Source organism: Osmerus mordax, chromosome 27 (genome assembly GCF_038355195.1).
Source record: "Osmerus mordax isolate fOsmMor3 chromosome 27, fOsmMor3.pri, whole genome shotgun sequence".
In the NCBI taxonomy this organism is placed as follows: domain Eukaryota; kingdom Metazoa; phylum Chordata; class Actinopteri; order Osmeriformes; family Osmeridae; genus Osmerus; species Osmerus mordax.
Genome location: NC_090076.1, coordinates 1,050,029 through 1,073,810, shown reverse-complemented (window position 1 = coordinate 1,073,810; position 23,782 = coordinate 1,050,029). Strand labels below are relative to the sequence as shown.

Sequence of the window (23,782 nt, the reverse complement as noted above, 5' to 3'; positions counted from 1 at the left end):
CTAACTGAAGGCAATTGTACTTAACCATTTCAAAGATGTGCTAAATCATTAGAAATGTGTGCAAACTGTAGGCAATTGCACTTGTCATTTACGAGGACGTGCTAATACAATTGCAATTTGATTAAAAGAATGAAAAATTCCAATCGGTTGTGAACAAGTGCCCAGTGGTTTGGAGGTTTGCACGTGTTGTTTTGAGAATGTCATTTCTGTTTCGTGAAATGAGCCAAAGCAATGGGGAAAAACTGTAAAGAAAGGAAAATGATCTGGCCCTCGCAGAAAAAAGTTGGGGGACCCCTGATTTAAACTATAAATAAGCACAATAAATGATGCAAATGTGGAGGATAAATAGGTTTATCCTTTCTGGAAGAATCTTTAAAGTTGAAAGCTTCATACTTAATTTGGTAAATATTAGCATACATAGTTCAAATACAATTCCGTTGAACATTCAGTATAAAAAAAATGGGATGATAATAATGAATGAATAAATGGATGATCGGAAATAAAAAGTACTCTCTTTTCTGAGCTCTATTTGCACATCCAATCAACTTCACTAACATTAATAAAGCACTGAATTTAAGACCAAGAAATTGCATGCTCATCCGACATTGCTGCTCTGTTAGTGCATTACAAATGCTTTTTTAGGATTCCTCCGTTAGGAGGAACCATATTGTAATTATTATGATTCTATTGGAAACCTATTGTTATTATTACTGTTATTATTAGAGTTCCTTCATCAGGAGGAAACCTATTATTATTGTTAGTTTTATTATTATTATTCTAGTAGCTCTAAAGTGCCCAATAACTCAAGATCTCATGCATGAAACCTTTTCAAATAAGGCACATACTGCTGGCTAGAAGTAACCACCACAACCCCCAATGGCCCACATAAGACCATAGGTGGCACTACAGGCCACGCCCAAAATCTGTGGGATTGTCCCTCTGCCACATAACTCCAAAATGGAGGCCTCAAAAATAGAAAAGACTTGCTGACTTGCTGAGACGTGAGTCCTTTCTGTATCTGCGTTACTCGTATCTCCTCTCGTCTCCCTAATTCTCATACTGCTCTCCGTGTTTAGTCAAGTAATGACGCTTGAGATTATATTCCTTTAAAACAGTGGGTTTTTCCTGAGAGGCAGTTAGAACCGAAACTGTACTGTACTGTAGCTAGTGGTACGTGCCAGTGGAGCGAGTGGTACGTGACAGTGGCTAGTGGTACGTGCCAGTGGAGCGAGTGGTACGTGACAGTAGCTAGTGGTACATGCCAGTGCCTCCACTGGCACGTGACAGTGGCTAGTGGTACGTGCCAGTGCCTCCACTGGTACGTGACAGTAGCTAGTGGTACATGCCAGTGCCTCTACTGGCACCTAGTGGTACGTGCCAGTGGAGCTACTGGTACGTGACAGTAGCTAGTGGTACATGCCAGTGCCTCTGCTGGTACATGACAGTACTAGCTAGTGGTATGTGACAGCGCCTCCACTGGTACATGACTTTGATGCATGAAGTGTCTCGTGGCAGTTGCATTGGGTGTCTTGCAGCTTTTGTTTACTGTCGTGTCACTGCCCCGCGGCCATTTTAGAATAGAATTGTTTAAATATGTGTGGCGGCCTGCGGAAACCCGTGGATGTCGCGGCCGCTCATTGTTGGCTATAAGCCATAAAAGATTGAAAATCGTTTTCTGTCAAAATTGAGATTTTTGATGTTTTGTATCGTTAACACCCTAAACTTCATTGTAATGTACAAAAAGTATATGACTACTTATGAAAAACTATTAATTTCAACGGTTTTTGGACATGTCAGCTAGCAAGATTTTCAAGCCATGTCAAATCAAATGCTTAATTTGCCTGCTCTTTTGAGTGCTGCAGCAGCCCATAACAACCGATCAATGAAATAACTTGCTGAGAAGTTATTAATGTAGCCTATACTTAAATTGACATTTACATTCACAACGTCATTACGAACAAAAGGATTTTCTCCCATATCACTTTTTGACACAGGTCGACTGATGTAACTTCAGTTGTGATAAAGATATCTGAGTGATTTAAACAGATTTGTATCCAGGAGAGTTTGTAGTTTCCAATATGTATAATACCCAGAAAGTACATTTGCAATCATAGGGTGTCATTAATTGACACGGTTCTTCATATGAAAATAATGAACTATTATTAACAACTATATTCACTCAGAGTATCGAAATGCAAATGTAGGCTACCTATATTGACTTCAGTTATTACAATTAATGATGTACGCCACTAGGAGGCGCTGATAACAACACAACGATGTGCATTAGAGACGAGAGTCTACAACGGTGGCTCATGTGCACGCTTAAACTCAGTTACTCTGAGTAAAATAATTTGTTACTAATTCATTCAAGTCTGCTTTACATTACAGTCACACAATTACACTATATGCAATATAATGTTTAAATCGACTACTTTGTATGGTGAGCTTGTAGTGAGACATCAAAAGTATGGTTTGGAGTCTGTTAGCACGAACAGTTTAACTTATTTTTTTAAATAAAAGTTTATAGCCTGTTCTCCTATTCTAAAATGGCTGCGGGGCAGTTACACGACAGTAAACAAAATCTGCAAGACACCCAATGCAACTGCCACGACACACTTGCATACCACTATCAACAGAACAGTAACTGTCATGTACCAGTGGAGGTTCTGTCACGTACCACTAGCTACTGTCATGTACCAGCGGATGCACTGGCATGTACCACTAGCTACTGTCACGTACCAGTGGAGGCACTGGCACGTACCACTAGCCACTGTCACGTTAGTGATGGGCATTCCGGCTCTTTTTCGTGAGCCGGCTCGTATGGCTCAGCTCACCAAAAAGAGCCGGCTCTTTTGGCTCCCGAACGGCTCTTTAAAAAATACATGTTTTAACTATGAATTTGACTATGATGGGTGTGAAAACAATTTGAATTAAATGATGAAATGAAATCATACTCAACCGTAACCACATATCTTTAAAAATGCATTGATTTGTCATGGCTCTCCTCCGAGTTTTGACTACTCTCTGACTGTGTGTGAGTTGGCTCGGCCCTCCCTCATGCAGGATTGACAGGAACAGAATGTGAGGATGATCGTGTGCGCCTTTAAGCCTACAAGTATTTTTTTGTTGTTCTTTGAATTAGTCAATTATTTTAAATACAATTAAAATTCATTATTTCATAATCATTTAGTTTTTATAGGCTGTATTAATCTATTAAAAATAGAGTCGGCTCTTCAGATATGCGAGCCAGCTCCCGACGTTCACCTTCAAGAGCCGGCTCTTAGAGCCGGATCGTTCGCGAACGACCCATCACTATGTCACGTGCCAGTGGAGGCACTGGCATGTACCACTAGCTACTGTCACGTACCACTCGCTCCACTGTCACGTACCACTCGCTACAGTACAGTACAGTTTCGGTTCTAACCGCTACTGAGGAGGGCAGTGTTTTAATGATATTTCGATTGCGAAGACAGCCAGCGGGTCAGCATATTTTTGTGATTTGTGTCAAACTTGGAATTTGAGTGACACCGCGGCTTGTTTTGACGTTAGCCTCAGTCAAACTCGGCTCGCCCACTGGCAGTGTAGTACTGTGACAGTACTACTGTCTTCAATGCCACAGCTAAACTTTATATCAAAAGAAACGTTCTCATTTCCGGCGCTTTCAAACAATCAGTGAAATGTGGAGCAACAGCCGTTAGCTTGCCTCTAGCAAACTTATTTTGAATTAGCCATTTCCCCCTACATTGATGTAAAACTTATTTACGTTTTGGGGGGGCATATTTTCAGTTAGCAGACGGTACTGTTTGAATCGCGATTCCATCTGAAATATACTGCCAGTGACAACGTTGTGCAGTAGCTTGTTTCAAAGGGGGTTCGCAGCTGTTTCAAAGGGTGTTCTTAATGAAATATGCAATATGAGTAGGCTAAATGCTTGTAAATATCACTAGAAGGGAAATAGTTAGAGGACAGACCCACCTGCAACCGACGCAAGCAAGCACACCCTACAATTTACCCAGAAATTGTACCCTCTCTAGTTTCATTTATGAGTCAAATAATGCATACACATTCTTTAAATGAAAAAGCATTTCTGCAAATGCATTTGAATTTTGGTCACGATTTGCTTCCATATTAGTTTCATTGTCAGAGTGAAATTCAAACGGCTGGGTGCTCATGTGTTGGTGGACCAGGGCACTACTAACCCACAAAAATTCCTATATGAACACTTGCATCCCACCTTTACTGGCAGCACTGCAACTAGCTAAATTTGTAGAGGTCTTTCGTAGCCCAAACACAAAGTAGGATGCGGATTTCCTCCGTCGGCTTTTTGTCCACAAAATGAAATGAGTAATCTACACATACGATACAGTGTTTTGGATGGTCTCTTCAAGGCTAGGTTTTTCCAGCTACATTATTTTGTATTCCTCAACTGTTTGCAGGCGATGGAAACTGTGCCGTTTGTCACAAGAACAATCCCTTTTTGTTGTGTTCAACACACTGTAGTTGAAGCCAGATTTAGCTAAGTCTAGTTGTTAGTACAGCCGCGAACAGCGCAACAGGTAGCCTGCCAGAGCCCCGCAATGACATTTTATAACAATAATAATAACAATATAAATGACAACATTTAAAAACAAACCAGTTTTAGTGAAATTATAGTTGAAATTACTTTAGAAACAATTACTGTTGACAGCTGGCTAACGTATAGCAAACTATACGTGATAAATGATTATGGGTGCAGCTTCCGGTGAGATAGCGGAAGTTGCACCCATAATCATTTCTACAGTAGACCATAGATGCCACTGCATACTTATGAATATTTATGTTATTTAAAAAAAGAATATAAGTATGCAGTGGCATACCGACATCTCTGACGTAGATAACAAACCAAACCGTTTAAAAATCGGTTGAAAATTGAGCAAGTTATGGTCATTTAAAAAGTACATGTAGCATCAACACAATGTTATGGGTGAGCGAGTTGACTGTAGCAAGATGGCCGCCATGTGCGGACGGTCTAGACTCCGCCGTAAGACATCTAGTCTTTATATATATCTATGCAGTAGACCCCCTGAGAATAAGGTGGATACATTCTGCTTTTTCTACTTTGGGTTTTTAATTAATATCCGTAGATGTTTATTGTATGCACCTTCCTGCCACAGTACATTCTGTGTTTGTGTTAACTTACATGGCAACAAAAAATAATTCTGATTCTGATGTAGTGGGGGCTTGGACTGGACATAAGATTTTAAATGAATGGACCGAGGGAGAATAAAACCTGTGGGTGGCAGTAATGCAACTACGTGGATGCCAACTGCCGTAAAACATCAGAGAAGAAGAAGAAAAAGAAGATGCAGTCGTTGATTGGATCCCGCCGTTGCTACTTGCAAACCGCGCCATAACATTTGACTGATGCAAGGGAAAGTTCGTCTGGTATATTTTAAGCAGATGGATACAACGTTGGTGTACTAGGTACGGCAATGGGAGGTATGGCAGATGGATTATAGATATTTCACTACAATCAATACAGCAGACAATAACAGCATTTGCTTAAGTTATTAGTTACCCAGAGCAAAGGGTCTAGCGTGGGCAACGTTACTGCCAAGTCGAGAGCTACGTACACGCTTATAATATCAGACAGTGGCTCTCAAGTAGTTAGCTAGAACAGCTCGTAGGAAGTTAGTTAATGGAAAGATCCATTATTGATCATTCAAATTCTCCAACCTTCCAGACTCCCCTGTAAGGACTTCCAGACTACAATTTCTGTATTTGTAAACAATTTACTGCTGCAACGAAAGAAAATGACTCCTTGTAGCCTCCTACTTTGATATATAAATATACAGACCGTCAAACCGTATGTATAGTTTGTCTGGTGCATCGTCAAACTTTTTTGACGTGCAGTAAGTGGTCGATGGACGAAAAGAGATTCCCCATGGCTAGCGTTAATTGTCAAAATGAGAAAAATAACACTTACAGATATTCTTATTGGATTCTTAAACTGGAACATTTTGAAATAGGTGTGTATCTTCGGTAAGAACGCCGTGCAGGTAGCGCTAGTTTGCTTAATACCAGCGTGTGCAAGTCGGAAGGCCGTGCAGCATAGGCCATGGCCAACGTCTGCGTAATCATTCAGAATAGCAGACCAACGTGCGGTGATGTTTAATTGTTGCTAGCATGCTGTCTAGTCGTACCTGTTCAAGCAGGTCTAGCTAACTGAAAGTAGCAAGCATATTTTATTGAAACTTTTTTTGTTTGACAGAAGCTTTCTTCCTGCTGACGCATCTTCCAACATACGTGTTCCAATAAATCTCTGTGGATTAGGCTACCATAAAACGGATTGGAGAATGTTTATGAATCGAATGGTCTGAAAATGGCAAGGTGTGTTTTGATATTTTTTTGCAAGTAAGCTATATGTATGGATTTGAAATCAAGTTTGCCAGGTTATGACAGTTTCTGATTTTCCACAGATATGCGGAAAATGATGTAATTCGCCTCACCTACTCCAAATCCAAAATATCTCTTTGGGACCCTACACCTAATGGGGATGCTTTTAACCTCCACCTCTCCAATTCCAGGTATTTTTGATCATCCATGTCTTAAAGAGAACTGACCAAATGAACGGTAGCATTTTTATTAAGTTAAACATGTTTGGTATTCAACAGAAACCCCAAACTACTTTTATCTGAGAAAGTGCTTCGCTTGGCTCACCGTCATGCCCAGCAGGGTAACAAGCCACAGTTTACCTGTTTCTTACTGGGTAATATAGTTGTAGATGCTGGTGAGTATTAAACAATGCCTGAGATTGTAGACTGAGAATTATTCATTTTTCATCACTAGATTTAGTTACAAGACATTTATTCACCAAGATCATTATAAGTTAAGACGTGAAGGGTTGATTATTCTTAATATTTAATGTTTGCGTAAAACATCAAGTCATTAACTTTTAAACTTTTAATCTGCTCACTTGTCTTGTCAAAGATGAGGAGGGTGTAACTGTGGCTCTAAACCGTTTCGACCTGGGTCGGGAAGAGCTTGATACTTCTGTCAAGATCCCCACTGCTCTGTTACCTGGTGACATTCTGGTCCCCTGTATTTTTGGAACCCAAGAGCTGTTTTCTGCTGACAATGTGTTCCATGCTGCTGAAGACCAAATGTCTTTCAAGGTAATATCTATCTAAGTGATGGTTAAAGAAACAGCTAAACTAAAGGTTTCTGACCTTAACTGTTGATGTTGGACTGCTTCTCAATGCATGCATTAATACAGCCATGTTGTAATGTCATGCTCTACACAACTGATAAATGAGCTCTTAGTGAATTCTAACAAACTGATGTTGACCATGTTTAAGGTTTTGAATTGAATTTGAGGACCTCATGAAATTGTTGAATTGATGTGGCAGACATTGTACATTTAAGTACAGTCCTGACCAGGGGCAGATCTATACATTTTCTCCTGGGGTGGCAATGGGGTAGCAGGAGGTAGTTGTAGGTTGGCATGGAGGTGTAGAGGGATGGTGTGACCCGATGACATCATAAACAATAATAACATTGTAGTTTAAATATTGCCAATAATATTAACATTATTAAATGAAATGTACTGTAATGTACAGAGTTGTTACAGGCTCAAAATTAAGCTTAGGTGGTAACTGTGCTATGGAGCTGCGCTCGCAAACCCCATCCTTTATTACAATCGTGCGCCATAGCGCTGCTGTTACGTGCATATAGTGGAAACACTGGAATGTAATGTTGAACTAAGAAATTGATAAGTTATTTACCACATGAGAAATCACTCCTTATACATAGCGAGTATAGTAAAATAGAATAATAGAAATGGCTAATGCACACAAACTAGAAACACATCTATTATTTGGTTACAGGACTTTACACCAAAAAAAAATCCCCAAGGAGTGCATGTGCTCCTAATTAAGAACACTTCATTAAATATTGATTGTTATTGCATGAATGAATAGTCAAGTAGCCAGATAGCAAAGCAAGCTTTTCTTGTAGCAAACTCAGCGGGTTAAAACAAACAACGTCCTACTTTTTAATGATAAAATTCCAGGATCCTGCTTTCTTAACTTATCCTAGCATGGCTTGAAATTGCGACCATTTTGGTTGCATATGCTCCCAAAATTCTGTCTATGCAACCTCCTATATTTGGGAGAATTTTTGCAAATGCAAATAATCGTTATGGTGTGAATGCTTTTCCCAGCACCACATGGAGCCGCTCGCAAGGAGTGTATAGGCCAATTCTTGGGAATTTAGTCGCTGCCAGTATCTAGTGTATTCATTGACAGGCGATCAGGCATAAATAACAAGGGCAACGTTGCGCAAACTTTAGTCGGAAATTAATGTAACTTTTGAGGTGATGAGCAAGAGGAGAATTGCCTCTCTGTAAATACAGCTTTCTTGTGTCTTTTTTGGAAAATATACACTACCGTTCAAAAGTTTGGGGTCACCCAGACAATTCAGACAGTTTTCCATGAAAACTCACACTTTTATGATCAAATAAGTTGCAAAATGAATAGAAAATATAGTCAAGACATTTACAAGGTTAGAAATAAATATTTTTATTTGAAATATTAATTTTGTTCTTCAAACGTTGCTTTCGTCAAAGAATGCTCCATTTGCAGCAATTACAGCATTGGAGACCTTTGGCATTCTAATTCTAATTCTTCTAATCATCCATTAGTCTTCCAAGGTAATTAGCAAACACAATGTACCATTTGAACACTGTAGTGAGAGTTGCTTGAAATGGGCCTCTATACACCTATGTAGATATTTCATTAAAAAACAGACGTTTCCACCTAGAATAGTCATTTACCACATTAACAATGTATAGTGTTTTTCTGATTAATTTAATGTTATCTTCATTGAAAAAAAGTGAATTTCTTTGAAAAATAAAAAAAAATTCTAAGTGACCCCAAACTTTTGAACGGTAGTGTAGCCTAACATAATACTTTAAGGGGGGCTGGAAGGTCGTGGGAGGGGGGGGGGGGCAAGGAGATGACTAGCTCGCAAAATACATCTACAACATAAAAATTGTAGTTGTGGTGCTCCTTAATATTCTGTGGGTTCTCCAAAAACAGCCTGAAAGATGTAATCACAGTTTACCAGGTCAAACAGAGATTCATCATGTGCACAATGCAATGCCCGAGATTAGCCTATTAATTCTATTTAGTCCGTGGATGTAGGCTAAAACGAACGTATGACAAAAGTGTACACCAAACACACAGAACGCATGCTTGAAAGTTGACACAACTACTTGTGAAACAATATATTTAAGGGTACTTGACTCAAGACCAAATCTGCTAATTAACTACTTGATTATGAGGGGGGGGGATGGGATTGTACTTTGTACAGACACACAGCCTACATACAAAACATTACAGCTAGTACCACCACACTAGCATAAGTAGCCTAGGGAAAAACCGGCGGCACTGGGAGGCAAATCAAATCGCATGACGCATCCACAACTCAACTGGAAGCTTGGGTAAACAAGAAGAAATTGAGTATTTAGTGATCCTAAACGTGTTTATTATATTGAGTGGTTTCTTTAACACTAACTTTTGTAATATGCAAGAAAATGAAAACTGTAAAAAGCATTTGTGGCTTCTAGCGGTCAATACGGAATGCCGACAAGAGCCCCTTCTGACTGGACCGTGTCACTATTGTGGTGAGCGTTGTTCTCTTTTTCTGACATTTGCTTTTCTAGGCCAGGGCTCTACAATGCGAGTATTTAACTTGCATTTGCCCCTAAAAATATTTATAACGTAATCTATTTACCCCCTGCTGCAATTGTTTAAAAACGACAAGTTCCACATTCCAAAAAGTAAACAACATGCCAACAAAGTAAAGTTTTCTTTGATAATGCAGTCCAGTCAGAGAGAGGTGAACAACGCTGGAAAAAGGTATTGGTATAGGCCGTGGGGGGTGGCTTCTGGGACTTGAGCCCTGAATGTTTTCTCAAAAGCCCAGAATCTGTTAGGTTTAAATAACTTTTTGTTTTTAAATATTATTCACAACTTATGAAACTGGCTAGCGTTAAAAGCCAAACTGTAGCTGGTGCTTTAGTCAGAGCTAGCTTGCTAGCCATTGCAAAGTTGGCTAGGTTTGAGCTCACTCCCTCACTGAATTGCATAGTAAACAAACCAGACGTAACAAACTTACAAATTAATGTCTGACTGCAAAGACTAATAATGAGTCCAATGTAATGTTTATCTTACATAAGGCTCAAACTGTATTGCGCTCATAGTTATGCCCCCAAAATTTCCATGTGCTGTTCTACTATGGAAACCTGTAATTTTGCGTCAATGAAATGCCTACGTACAGCCCAATGCAGGCACTACATCAACAAGGGGGTGGGTATATTGACGCCAACCAAGCACACATAGCATGATGCATAGCATAGATGGTCCAAAAGTCTTAAGACCATGTTATGGCGGAAATTCTGTCTTAAGACGGTCAAATGTGTCTTAACGCAAAGGCTAAATTACAGGTTTTGGCACATATGGCTTTCCAAATTCCACAGATGTATCCTTTACTACACACACACACTCGTAGTATACACACAGAGTATAATAAGTTACATTTTTCACTGTGCTCCTAAATGTATTTGTGTGTACGCATGTACTCCTTGAGAAGTTTGCGTAGAGCCTTGACCTAGGCTACATGGTGTCACATGTCCACTTCTTGTTAAACGAAAGTTTTTATTTAGGAAAAAATACACATTGCAGGGTTTCCCGCAGCCCTTTTCAGTTAAGGCGGCCGCCTAAGCAACACAGTATTTTTTTTTATAGCGATATCCGCCGTGTTACTCCATCCTGTTTTCTCCCTTCCATTCCAAAACGCCAGTTTCCCTTCTCTGCAGAACGCATTAGTCTATCGCACAAAGTAGACCCCCCCCCCTCCCCGGTTTGACGGCAAACCCCACCCTACCACCTTACCTAACACATTTTCTGCGGGAAACCCTGCATTGGAGATTTTGTCATCCAAAATGAACTAATCTAAATGTACAATTAAAAAAATTAGTAAGTGAATGATTGCTCTTTAACAATACCGACAGACAATTATGGAAAGGTCTTCAAATCTGCAACCTTACAGAAGGACACTGAAGTATTCACACCCTTTGCGATGACACAATATCGAGCTCTGGTGCATTCTGTTCCCATTGACAATCCCTGTCTGCAATTTTATAATCTATCATACATTCAGTTGATTTGGAAAGGCAGAAATGTGTCCATGCTTCCACATTAACAGTGCATTTCAGAGCAAAAACCTAGGTTGAAGGAATTGTTTGTAGAGTTCTGAGACGGGATGGAGTGTGGTGGGACAAACCTGTGGAAGGAACACACTGGCCAGAGTTGCAGTGTCTTCTGGGGCTTCTTGACATATGCACTGCAACATATATATTGTGTGTAAATCTGTGTAAATCTGTGTCAAATTGATTGTATGTAAAGATATTAATTATACAATTTTGAAATGGGGGGGGGGGGGGGGGGGGGTTGGCAGTTAGGTTCGTAATGACTTGTCTTTTGTAATCAGGATTGGCAATGGATTGGTACTCTTTACCCTACCATAGATGTTACGCCACTATTGCTGCAGTCGTGAGCCATTGGATCTAGCCAAAATGCTCATTCTCAGAGCTCACCTTTGTGGCACCCAGCACACTGACACCCTGGACTTTGTTATGCGCTGGGCTGCAATCACTGTCGCCAACACAATCAACACTTTGCCGATCAAACCCATCCCCATTATCCCCACGGCCCTGGCCAGGAACTTGACGGCGCTGTCTATCTTGGCTCAGCCGTTGAACAGTGTGAACCACAGGCGAGGGTATGAAGACATTCTAATGAAGTGCTGACAACTATGATGTTTTAAAATAGTCAGACATGCTTTTGATCACCAGCTGAGCTGTTGCGTCTCTTCAGTTTCAATGTTGTGACTTGCTGTATCAATGGTTATCTTAAATATGTGTAGCACTTTAAAGTGAATAACCATACAATTATATCTTCAATGCTCAGTTTTTTGACAATGGATCAAACCCGCAAACTGCTCCTCATGTTTGAGTCTGACCCTAAGGCCTACACTCTCCCATTAGTAGGAGTGTGAGTATTGTATAATATTTTATCTAAATGCACTGGGGATATTTGTTAGTTATAGTTGATTAAATTGCATACAAGTCTATCAAGTAAAACATGGGTGTAACTAAAGGTTCTGAGACGACCGCAGTGATTGTTTAAAGATTGTTGTAAACACCTTAACAGATGGCTAAGTGGAGTCACTCACGTCTCCAACCCCCAAGTGTGGGCGTGGTGTCTAAAGTACCTGTTCAGCTTCTCCTTCAAGGATAGGTGAGTGAAACATGAATCTGGTATTAACTTTGTTAAAATGCCATTTAACCTTTTCCAGCCTGAGCCAAATTTCTGAAAATGCAATTTGCACGATGATCTGAAAATCATATTTACATGATTTTTCATATTAAATCATACACCTGAACTGTTTATACCATATTGAAGAGGACTAGGGCTTTCTCATGATATAAATAAATGTATGATTACTTAAGGCAAATCATCCTTTATCAAGGACATTTCACGCAGCCATTTTTTACAAAAATCTTCTCCGTCCGCCATACTTCATCAGACAACTTCATTTTCCACCACGTTAATTACAAGATAGAGGAAAAACTTAGAAATGACATGAAATATACATACATCTGTGGGCAATGTAGAACAGCAGACCGATTGCAAATACCATCTTTTGTTTAAAAGTTATAGCCATTCTAGTGAATAGTGGAAAAATGGGGAAAAAACAGAATTCCCCCCCCAAAAAAACTAGCTAGCGACCAAATTGGCCAAACAAGGTATATAATTTTTTCTTAGTGTGCATAATATATATATATTTTTTGTTTCACAGAAATCGAGGCTAAACAGTGCTACTACTGTCATGGCAGCCTGTCACAAACGGTGAAACCGGGTCACGTGATTTTTTTCCTGAAATAACTTGCGTTACTCCTACAAACAAATGCTTTGTAACTAAAAAGTTTTGACTTTTGATTGACAATATTGACAACACATTAAGAAACTTGTCTTTACTCAAAATATCGTCTCTGATTTCAATTTGAAGCTGTAAATCTATGGAAGCAAATCGTTACCAAAATGCAAATGCATTTCCAGAAATGCATTTGCATTTTAAGAATGTGGCTGCATTATTTGACTCATAAATGAAATTAGTAATCAATCATCCTATTTGCATTTTTATTTTCTTCTTCAAGAGTGCTCAATCTTTCACTTAATTAAAATGAAAAAGAAATAGACATTTGAGATTTAATTTTCAAAACATGCCCCAGCAAATAGATACCAAAATTCAATTTGAAATGTACAATTTGAAAATTCATTTTAAGAACGTGGCTGCAAAATCGTGACCACAATTCAAATTCAAATGCATTTCCAGAAATGCATTTTCATTTTAAGAACGTGGCTGTAAAATCGTGACCACAATTCAAATGCATTTGCAGTGTAGCGGGGTTCGCTCGTTTAAGATTAGCAATACTTAATTTATGATAAAGTATGTAGTTCTTGGGGGCACCACCTCTTATTGTTAAAGGGATAGAGGAAACCTTATTGAATAATATTGAAATAATAGCCTTCGTAATAATCAGTCTAATCTTAAGTAGTGAATTCTATGAAAGTAGAGCAGATCAGATAACGTGAGGGATAACGCGAGTATTATAAACAATGATTTATTTAAGGAAATGTAATTATAATGAACAAATACCAGAGAAGTTATAGGTTAGTTGAAAGTGAGTTGAGTTGAACTGTATACAGTAGGTCCTAAACTATGATGAGGGTTGGTACAAGGTGGTAGGTTGAGAGCGCGTGGGGAGGGGGGAGGGAGAGAGAGAGAGAGATAGGCTTCTGGAGAACAATGGGAGATTATGTTAACTAATCCTAACGAAAGTTAGGTTAAATCATTTGCAAACTAAAATCAAACGTAACAAATTAAATCACAATATGCCAATGTTCACAAGTAAGAAATGTAGCAATATCGCAGTTACTGTTGTCAGTTTGAAGAAGAAGAGTCAAGGTTCCGTTCGTCGTTGTCAAACGGTTAGAGCAAAGGAATCTTTCGTTCAAGTTCCTAGTGGTCCAGTGAGTTGCTGATTGAGAAGGATAGGTCAGATGTGTCGCGAACACTTCCGGTGAATCCTTGTGAAAAAGCCAGGATTGCTTGTGCGTCAAGGTTTTATAATCCTTGCGAAAGGGGGTATCCTTTTGGAGGTGAACTCTTTGATTGGTCAGTTACTCCCACCTGGGCGTCCATCCTGAGATTGACGTATGGGTGTGAAGTGGTTGATAACTTTTCAGAGTTCAGCTATTTCAAATGTCCATGTATTGCTTATACTTGAAAATATAACAATACAACATTCATAAATGGTTTAGTTTGTAGATTCGAATAATTATGATATCAAGATTGACTGATTTATCATAACAGGAAAGAAAGTTACATTAAAACATCAAATTATATCAACACAGCATTAAAGGGAAAGCATACATTATAACACATCAACTACTGTCATTGAAATAGTGTCCCTGAGCCATGTAGTCCTTGAGAATATGTTTGTAAATCCAGAAAAGTTAGTTCTTCCTTAAAATCCTTTGTCTCCATACTGTAAGGCCATTTTGGTCTACCTTCTGACCCCATGCTGGGCCAGAAGCTTTGAAGCTCCTGCTCTGGAGATAAGGACAAAGGGGGAAAAACACCCTTTCTCCTTGTCGGGGGTAGGGGAAGGGTGTGATGGTACGTGGTTTGTCTGTTGGCTCTGCTACAGCAGAAATGCAAAATGAACGAAAAAGCATTCTGAGCGGCGCAGCAGAGTGACGTCAATAGCCGCTCTTCTTCAGCTCCCTGCTGACCGAGCTATCCATCTTGTTCGGTAGGGGGCGGTGTGCACATCTGCATTGCATTACATTGCAAATGTGCCGGGAAATTTATTGAATTGCTGGGTCTTTAGAGCAGCGTTCCCCAACCGGTCCGTGGGTCATTTCGTACCGGGCCGCACAAAAAAGAATTAATAACATTATTTCCTTTTAATTGATTATCAGAGTCTGAAAGACGTTTTATTCTGAAAAATGACCTGATTCTCTCCTTCTCTGTGTGCCTTTTCCCCTGAGCAAAAAAGCTCTGCAAAGACGTGTGTTTACTCATTTTTTAGCAAGTTTGTGGGCTTTATTGAACGGTATCATGCGAGTCTCTTCCTCTTAACACATGACAAGTGATAGTTACCACTCAATGAAGCCTGTTTGAGACAACAACTCTATCGGTGTTTTGGATGAAGGCTATCCTGAGATCGCCACTAAAGCACTGAAAACCCTGCTTCCATTTCCAACATCAAGCGGGATTTTCTGCCGTGACAGCAATCAAACAAAATTATGGAATAGGCCTGAACTGGATATAAGGAATGCACTTCGGGTGTCACTGTCGTAGCTTATAGTCACACACAACAGTGGGACTGACACATCGAAAGTGAGCTAGTAACAATATAACGATGGAAAACCAGGCTAAGAAACTTAAAGATGGGTCAATTGAAAAAACGGCTTTATTTTACATAAAACTCCCAAAACATTTCGCTTTTTTATTTTTTTTTCACTCAAATCAGCTTAACTATTTTTCTCCGCGCGCTCGCATTAGGTGTGGAACTAACTAGGATCGCTTCAAACCCAGAATGTACATGCATTAGCAGCGCAGCTGTCCAGGGCCTATCTTTCCTCCCAGTCCGTTCTGCCGGTCCGTGAAAATATGTCTTACATGAAAGCGGTCCGTGGCGCAAAAAAGGTTGGGGACCGCTGCTTTAGAGGACGCATCACAGACCATGGCGCTCCCTCAAATTGTGCAAACACTGTTAGAATTAGCTGAACAGGTAGAATCTAATAATATATCTGACTCTGATGCCCGTGACCGAGTAGAACAAGTCATAGAGAGCTTGGCTGCATACTCTGCCGTCACAGATTTACACATTAATAGTAGCTCTGCCACTGTTTTATTCATTGTTTGACATCAAGTTGCTCAGTCTGTGATGCGTCCTCTAAAGACCCGGCAATTCAATCAATTTCCCGGCACATTTGCAATGTAATGCAATGCAGATGTGCACACCGCCCCCTACCGAACAAGATGGATAGCTCGGTCAGCAGGGAGCTGAAGAAGAGCGGCTACTGACGTCACTCTGCTGTGCCGCTCAGAATGCTTTTTCGTTCATTTAGCATTTCTGCAAATGCATTTGAATTTGAATTGTGGTCACGATTTTACAGCCACGTTCTTAAAATGAAAATGCATTTCTGGAAATGCATTTGAATTTGAATTGTGGTCACGATTTTGCAGCCACGTTCTTAAAATGAAAATGCATTTCTGGAAATGAATTTGAATCGTGGTCACGATTTTGCAGCCACGTTCTTGAAAATAAAAATGCATTTCTGGAAATGCATTTGAATTTGAATTGTGGTCACGATTTTGCAGCCACGTTCGTAAAATGAAAATGCATTTCTGGAAATGCATTTGAATTTTCAAATTGTACATTTCAAATTGAATTTTGGTATCTATTTGCTGGGGCATGTTTTGAAAATTAAATCTCAAATGTCTATTTCTTTTTCATTTTAATTAAGTGAAAGATTGAGCACTCTTGAAGAAGAAAATAAAAATGCAAATAGGATGATTGATTACTAATTTCATTTGAGTCAAATAATGCAGCCAAATTCTTAAAATGCAAATGCATTTCTGGAAATGCATTTGCATTTGAATTTTGGTAACAATTTGCTTCCATATAAATCTAATACTGTAGGCAATCTCCCATGGTATCCTCTCTGGCAGGGGTTCTCAAACTTTTCAGCCCACAACCCCTAAAATAATGGTGCCAGTGACTCGCGACCCCCGCATCCACGGAGGTGGTTTAAGTATACGTGGGAGTAAAAATAGGCCCTGGATCTGATCCAGACTGGCCCACCAGAACCAGCCCCCGTATACGCCACCACAGCTAACCTGTTAATGCATGCACATTCTGAGTTTGATGTGATGCTTGTTCGGGAGTTCGATAGTAAATGCGAGCGCGCATAGGCCAAATCTTGTGGCCTTTATTTGAGCGCAAAACATTTTTTGAGCTTTAGTGTAAAATAAACTGCTGTTTTTCAATTGGTAAAACCTTGTCTAGTGAAGGTGATGTATTTTTGTCTCTTAATTTTTCAGCCCCACCCTTACATTTCTTAGCCTGGTTTTCCGTCGTTATTCTTCTCCCGGTGCTCCCGATGGCCAGTCCGCTACTGCGGGGCTGTGCCGCGGTGGTGGATTTTCAATATTATTTTAAATTCTAGTGCTATCAAGGGGTGCTGCAGCACCCTCATCACTCCTAGTTCCCGCGGCCATGGGTATTCCCTCTCCACTGAAATACTAAACTCAGCCAGTGTCTTGGCTGAGAACGCTGTCTTTAACTTTCGGCCGCTTGACAGTTCAACTAATGCGTCCTCCTGGTTGGATGTCAGATGGTTTGCCTTACTTACAGTGAATGGAAAATCAAAAGGCTGATGGCTTTTTTATTTGCATGCATTAATTTAACTACTATTTTTAACTTGTAAAAATGTTGCCAAAAATATGCTATTTCTAATTGTTTTACAACGTTCCTTGATTTCTGGAAATCATCTTGCGACCCCCCCTCCTTCTCTCGCGACCCCCACTTTGAAAACCACTGCTCTCTGGCTCCGCTTAGGCAAAAAATGGGCGACGTTGCAGACGATACATTTATTATTCACGTCTAATTCACCCCTTAAGCTAAAAGCACATATAATTGGTTATGTTGTCATGACTATCTGGAAGTTTTCAGAAATAAAATCGGTGACTGGACGGCAAAGATATTAGGGTGGGACCATGGGAAACTGGTTTCCCATATTTAAATGGTCTGGCTGGATAGGGTTAACAATAACAATTTATATTTATTTTTAATCATAACCCAAAACATACACCCACTGAGTGAACATGCAACACCCACTGAGTGAACATGCAACCCTTCTATCTGGTTAAGGTGGTGGTGTTATTTATGAAATCTCAGATTATTTAATGTTTAGCATTGATTCATTGTGCTAAATGACCCCTTCGGTTGAGAACATCAACATATAATTACAGAAAAGGAGGCACAGTCTGAAATCATCATAAAAGTAGTTTTGGTACTGGTATGCTGGTTTTACAATTAAAACAAGATACTGTTTAGAACAGCTTAATTCTCAGTTTTTGTGGCGTGCAGGACATCCTGTTTTCAGGTGGTCCTGAAGAAAGTACACTGTTAAATAATATAACATTTTCATCTTACTTTAGCCATATAGAATTGACAGTATTTAGTTTTGTATAGTATACATGAACCATAAGTATTTATGGATTTGCACTTAATTAATTTATGTAGAAGTCAAAACAAAATACAGTCTGTTCCATATATATAGTTCAGCAAACCTTATGACCTACACCAGGCTTCAGGCTAACATTAGCAAGAATCATGATATCCTACTTAAATGTCAAAAGCTTAGCACGAGTAATAATGCATTTCGCTGCAAACCATTTCATTTTAGGGTGGGCCTGATGCCAGTATGTTAGTTTTAGTATATTAGCTGAAGAAAAATAGTTTTCCTAAACATATCAAGTACTGAAATTAACGGGGTGGAAGGTTGCGGCCAATGTGCTGTGCAGTGACGCATGAACATCGTCGAATAAGTTACAATAAGTTGTTGAGCATACTGTGCTGACTGGACCCCGTGCCATATATGTAAGTGTTCACAAAAGGTTTTGTCTACACGATTAGCTATGGATGGCTACCATTTTCCAGTTGGGACTTTTGAGATATTATCTTGAGTCTGAGTGCCCCTTTTTTTACATTTTGTTACGCTAATTTAGCCTACATATCACTATTTCCAGTGTTTCCCATACATTGATTCATAAAAAATGGACCGCTACAAATTGCTAATTTTTTGTTTTTACTATTTAACATGGCAAAAAAAAGATTTCATTATAGAGCTGCACATTGATTCGCCCAGCACCTTGCACCGCTCCCTCTCTGACACACACTCACGCGACAACGGACTTGTCTGTGAATAGCCCCCTATCTCTGTGCAGACATTTTGAGCCCGTTATGCACCCTTTTCATCAGTCCACATTTTTGCAGACTTTATCTAGGGGAATTGCACACGATTCACAGCGTTGTGACGTGAAACACAAGGGTTACCAAGGGAAACCCGGAAGCGAGAAAACAATCCCGTCAAACCTGCCTCATAAAACAAGAAATAAGAAACTCACACCATTATTGTTTTTATGATCGATCGTCGCTGTCACGTTCAGGTACTCGAATACTAGTGCCCATCCCTTCTACTATTATGAACAGAGGTGTCAAAAGTATTCACATTCATTACTCAAGTAGAAGTATAGATACTAGGGTTTAAAAATACTTCTGTAGAAGTTGAAGTATCAATTCAAGCTTTTTACTCAAGTAAAAGTATAAAAGTACTGGTTTCAAAACTACTTAAAGTGTAAAAGTAGTAAGAGGAAAAAATCTCTGCCACGGACATCTTCGTAGGCTACATACGTCTGCTATTTCCTTGCTGGAGTTTGACGTGATTTTTACTTCTCATCCAACCACAATCAAATTCACTCTATCCGGATGGCGCGTTTTTTCTGGATGTGTTTTTTTGAACGATGACAAGCCGGAATGAAAACAAGCCGAACTGAAATTGGAGTAATGAGGCTATTTTTAAAATGTAAGGAGTAGAAAGTACAGATAACTGCGTGAAAATGTATGGAGTAGAAAGTCGGCTGAAAAATAATTACTTACGTAAAGTATAGATACCCAAAATTTCTACTTAACGCTACGGCTACACCAAGCGTGGACATTTTGCTGTGCGGAAATAGAACGTTCACGGAGCGGATCTTTTATTTAGCCGGCTACACTGGAAGTGTTGAAGATGAATCAGTTTTGCTGTCTTTGTTTATTTATTTTACAAACACTGTCAACTATCTTACTTCCTATTTAACACTTGAATCGATCTACTTACTATCACCGTCGGTTTGGGAAATAATCGGATTTATTGCTTCCATTTCTCAATTTTCCGCGCGGAAATTGTCGGCACGTAAATTCAGTTTCCGCGTCTGGTGTAGCCACTCTCATTGCTTACAACGGATTAGAACTCTGCTGAGTCAACACCGCGTCCGCAAGGCCATATTGCGCTTGGTGTAGCCACGTCGTAAGTAAGGTAACAAAGTATTTGTACTTCGTTACTTGACACCTGATTATGAATGATGGAGTGCAGCAGAGATGGTTTACCTTTTGGCAGGCTCTTTTAATCTTTGCAGTTCTGACGCTTTGTTAAAGTGGACATTAGGTTTTTGGTGAATTTCTTGTCCATGACCCATCAGGCCATACTTAGGCAGGCCTGACAGCTAGCTGTGTGTACAGTCTTCATGGTTTGAAAATCTTCCATTGCACAATGATGGACCCCACCTTTCCTCTATAATATAATTTTCTTATTTTCTATAATACTGTAAAATGCTTTAGGTGAACATGATACTATTGTGTGAACATTTCTGAAAACATTTCAACTTTATTTTATATCTTCTCTTGCAGAGTGATGTCAGAGAATGGGTGTTTCCTGGTCGTCCTATACTCACTGACTCACAGGGAGCCAGACTTCTACCAGTGCAACCCTGGAAGCAATGAACAGAAGATGGATTTCCAGCTGCTCACGTGCACCAAGTCATTCACACTCTTAAAGGTTTGTTCCTAATTACTTGCAAGATATGGATGTTGAGGGTTGACTAAACTTAATCAAATTGGTCGAAATCTGTTTATGTTTTGTTAGGCGTTTCTGGATAAAAAAAATATATATATTTGAATCGATATCGGCCTTAAAAATCCTTTATCGGTCGGGCACTACTTGTAGCTAGAGTTGTTCTGACTTGACCCTAGCATTGATATTTGGATGTGATGTTATTTCCATGGAGCCTAACGTTAGCTAATGTACTTATTAGGATTCTACCGTCAAAAGGAAACTTATTGTATATGTTAGTTTTTATTAGGATTCCTCTGGTAGGAGGTCTTATTATTGGGATTCTTCCGTCAGGAGAAAGACTATTGTAATCGTTAGTATTCTTATTATGCTTATCTCTCCCTAAAGTGCCCAATAACTCAAGATCCCAACGGTAAAACGTTTTCAAAATGTGCACATTGATACTACAGGCCACGCCTACTCCCACACTGCAAGGGACCCACACTAGTCCATAGGTGGTGCTTCAGGCCACGCCCAAAGTCTAAAATACCAGAAAATTGGTATACCTGCCTTGCAAAACAGCAATTGGGAGCCATAACGGCCGCCATCTTGGACTTTTCTGTACAATGAAAATGTATCCAACATGTTCGTATTTTATTGATGAAACGGCTAATTTGTACATTTGCTCCGACTTCTCGATAACCTAGGTAAATAAACACTCGACGACGACTTACAAAAAAACTTTGCGCCACCTACTCTTCTGGCGGTGAATTGTTTTCAGCACCCACAGCCTTCGGAGTACTATAAATTCAACCAATTCGTCCGCCTCCGTCCGTCTGTCCGTAACGGAGTCGGAGAAGTATAATTCGGCCTTAAGGCTTTCTGACAAGGGGGGGCTGACCCGATCTATTAGGAAGACATTCTGCAGTGTTTCCCGCAGAATGTGATTATATTGGTATGGTATACAGGGGCGCGGAGCCAGACGTTGTAAAAATGTATCCTGGTATCGGTTAGATGTGTGTAGATAGGGACTTCAACAAGTAATGCAATGTTTTTGCATTAATTGGAGCGCTAAATCTTTTTTGGAGCTTTACGTAACATAAACGTTATATTGGACTCATATTGTTATATTTGTGTCATGTATTTAACTATGAATGTTATTATATTTAACTTGAATGTATCAGTTTTGGACACATTTGTGCACAGAATAATGATACTAACCGTTCGTCAACTCCAGATTGATTCTCCTGCCTATTTTTGGAAAAAGACGTTCGTCCTGCGCATTGATTCAAAGCGTGCATGGAGAGAGGGGGCTATTCAGATGGGTCCATTGTAGTGAGGGAGAGAAAACGCGAGCGGCGCAAGCAGGGGCTGAGCGAATCAATGTACTGCACGCTACAATCAAATGTTTTTTTTTGCAATGTTAAATCGTAAAAAATACAATTAAAATCGTTAATACATTTGTGGTGGTAATATTTTTTTTATGGCAGTCCGCCTCAAGTACGTCAATGTATGGGAAACACTGTTCTGTAAGCATGGGTCTGATCAACCACAGGTGGTGCTTTTGACCACGCCTCAAAGTTGTCACAGTCACAATGATGGACCCCGTCAGGACAACATTTCTGATAGATACATGCCTTATTGGTCATGGGCAGGGCTCAAAATTAACTTTTTGGCTTACCGGCTGGTAGATGAAAAATGTTACCAGCCAATAATATTTTTTACCGGCCAAAATTAAACCTGGCATTTCAGGCGTACTCTGAAATTGTTTGACATAAACAACCTTTACCTATCATTTTTTAATATAATTGTAAATCACTATCAGAATGGATTAAACAAAATGAACCAATTTTACTTTTTGAAATAATTTATTAATTCAGGGGGTTCCAGGGGCCTACTACTCGTCCTCTTGCTCAATGTGAGATGGGTGTGTTTTAAAACATGTTTCTATGTAGCAGACAATACATTGCGTTTTCAAGAGGTGTGAAAGATATACAATGAGGTCCAAGCTCACCATGTTATTTCACATGTCAAATCACACTTACTGATGGAACACACTTTTTAAATATATTTTATGAGGCCCAGTATTTGTGGCTGTTGGTTTTAGATTGTATTGGAAAATATTAAAATGAAACATTTTAGGAATAACGTGGTTTGATTTCTATTTGAATAGAAAAAACGATCAGAATTTTTCTCTTTTAAAAATACTTCGAAAATACAAACATTAATGACAAAATAATATGCTAATGCAGACAGAGGACAGTTCAAGTCTCATTTAAACGCAGTTTCTATAGCCAAGTTTATAGTCCCCTGTGTGAGTCACCCATCAGGTTTAGAAGACAGTGAAACTGGAATGTTAAATAAGCCCTGCTCAGTAGCCCTGTCCGACTGGTTAGACATATTGGCAAGAGACAGAAAAGAAATCAACCTCTAAATTAGCTTTGGATCAAGAATGTCCAACTTTGTTCCTCAAAAACATTTGGCAGTAAATAAACCTTTGCATTATACAGTACATAAACTTCAGACACCACATATGTTTGATAATACTTCAAAATACGAAATTATAACAAAGTTGAAAACACTTTTAATGTGTCTAAACATGTTTTTAATAAAAACTTTTGCAAACTTTTTTTTAACAGATATAAAAGTCCTTCTTTGGTTCCCTGAGATACAATTGCATACATTCATTGGCTTGGTAAGACTTGAGTATCTGGTTCTGATTGGCTTGGAGGAGGCTTCACCTCAGTACCAAGACGAACGCAGCAGTAGTCTGTACTGTACAGTAGTAGTACAATTTACCGGGGCAGCATTTTGCGTTGTTACTGACAATGATCGCTACCAGTGAGCTTTTTATGAATTAGCGATTTTCCACTAAATAAATGTCAAGCTTATTTATGTTTTTGGGGGCATATTTTCAGTTAGCAGATGGTACTGTTTGAATCGCGATTCCATCTTCTACTGCCGGTAACGTTGTAAAATAATCTTCAAAGGGGGTTCTTTATTAATGA

General features: G+C 39.4%; 1 protein-coding gene across 3 annotated transcripts in view; it reads left to right on the top strand.

Moving 5' to 3' along the window:
* Positions 1-5,360: 5,360 nt before the first annotated feature.
* Positions 5,361-23,782, top strand: part of stil (STIL centriolar assembly protein) — a 76,106-nt gene continuing 57,684 nt past the window's right edge. Inside the window, exons 1-9 of one of the 3 annotated variants that reach the window (XM_067230668.1) lie at positions 5,361-5,463; positions 6,251-6,369; positions 6,459-6,566; positions 6,654-6,769; positions 6,970-7,154; positions 11,570-11,823; positions 12,012-12,095; positions 12,255-12,341; positions 20,633-20,780. In XM_067230668.1, the coding sequence (XP_067086769.1) occupies positions 6,362-6,369; positions 6,459-6,566; positions 6,654-6,769; positions 6,970-7,154; positions 11,570-11,823; positions 12,012-12,095; positions 12,255-12,341; positions 20,633-20,780 (990 nt within the window). In that variant the 5' untranslated portion in view covers positions 5,361-5,463; positions 6,251-6,361. Of the gene's footprint in view, positions 5,479-6,250; positions 6,370-6,458; positions 6,567-6,653; positions 6,770-6,969; positions 7,155-11,569; positions 11,824-12,011; positions 12,096-12,254; positions 12,342-20,632; positions 20,781-23,782 lie in introns of those variants that run through there. The other 2 variants (XM_067230667.1, XM_067230669.1) reach the window with 2 other exon arrangements.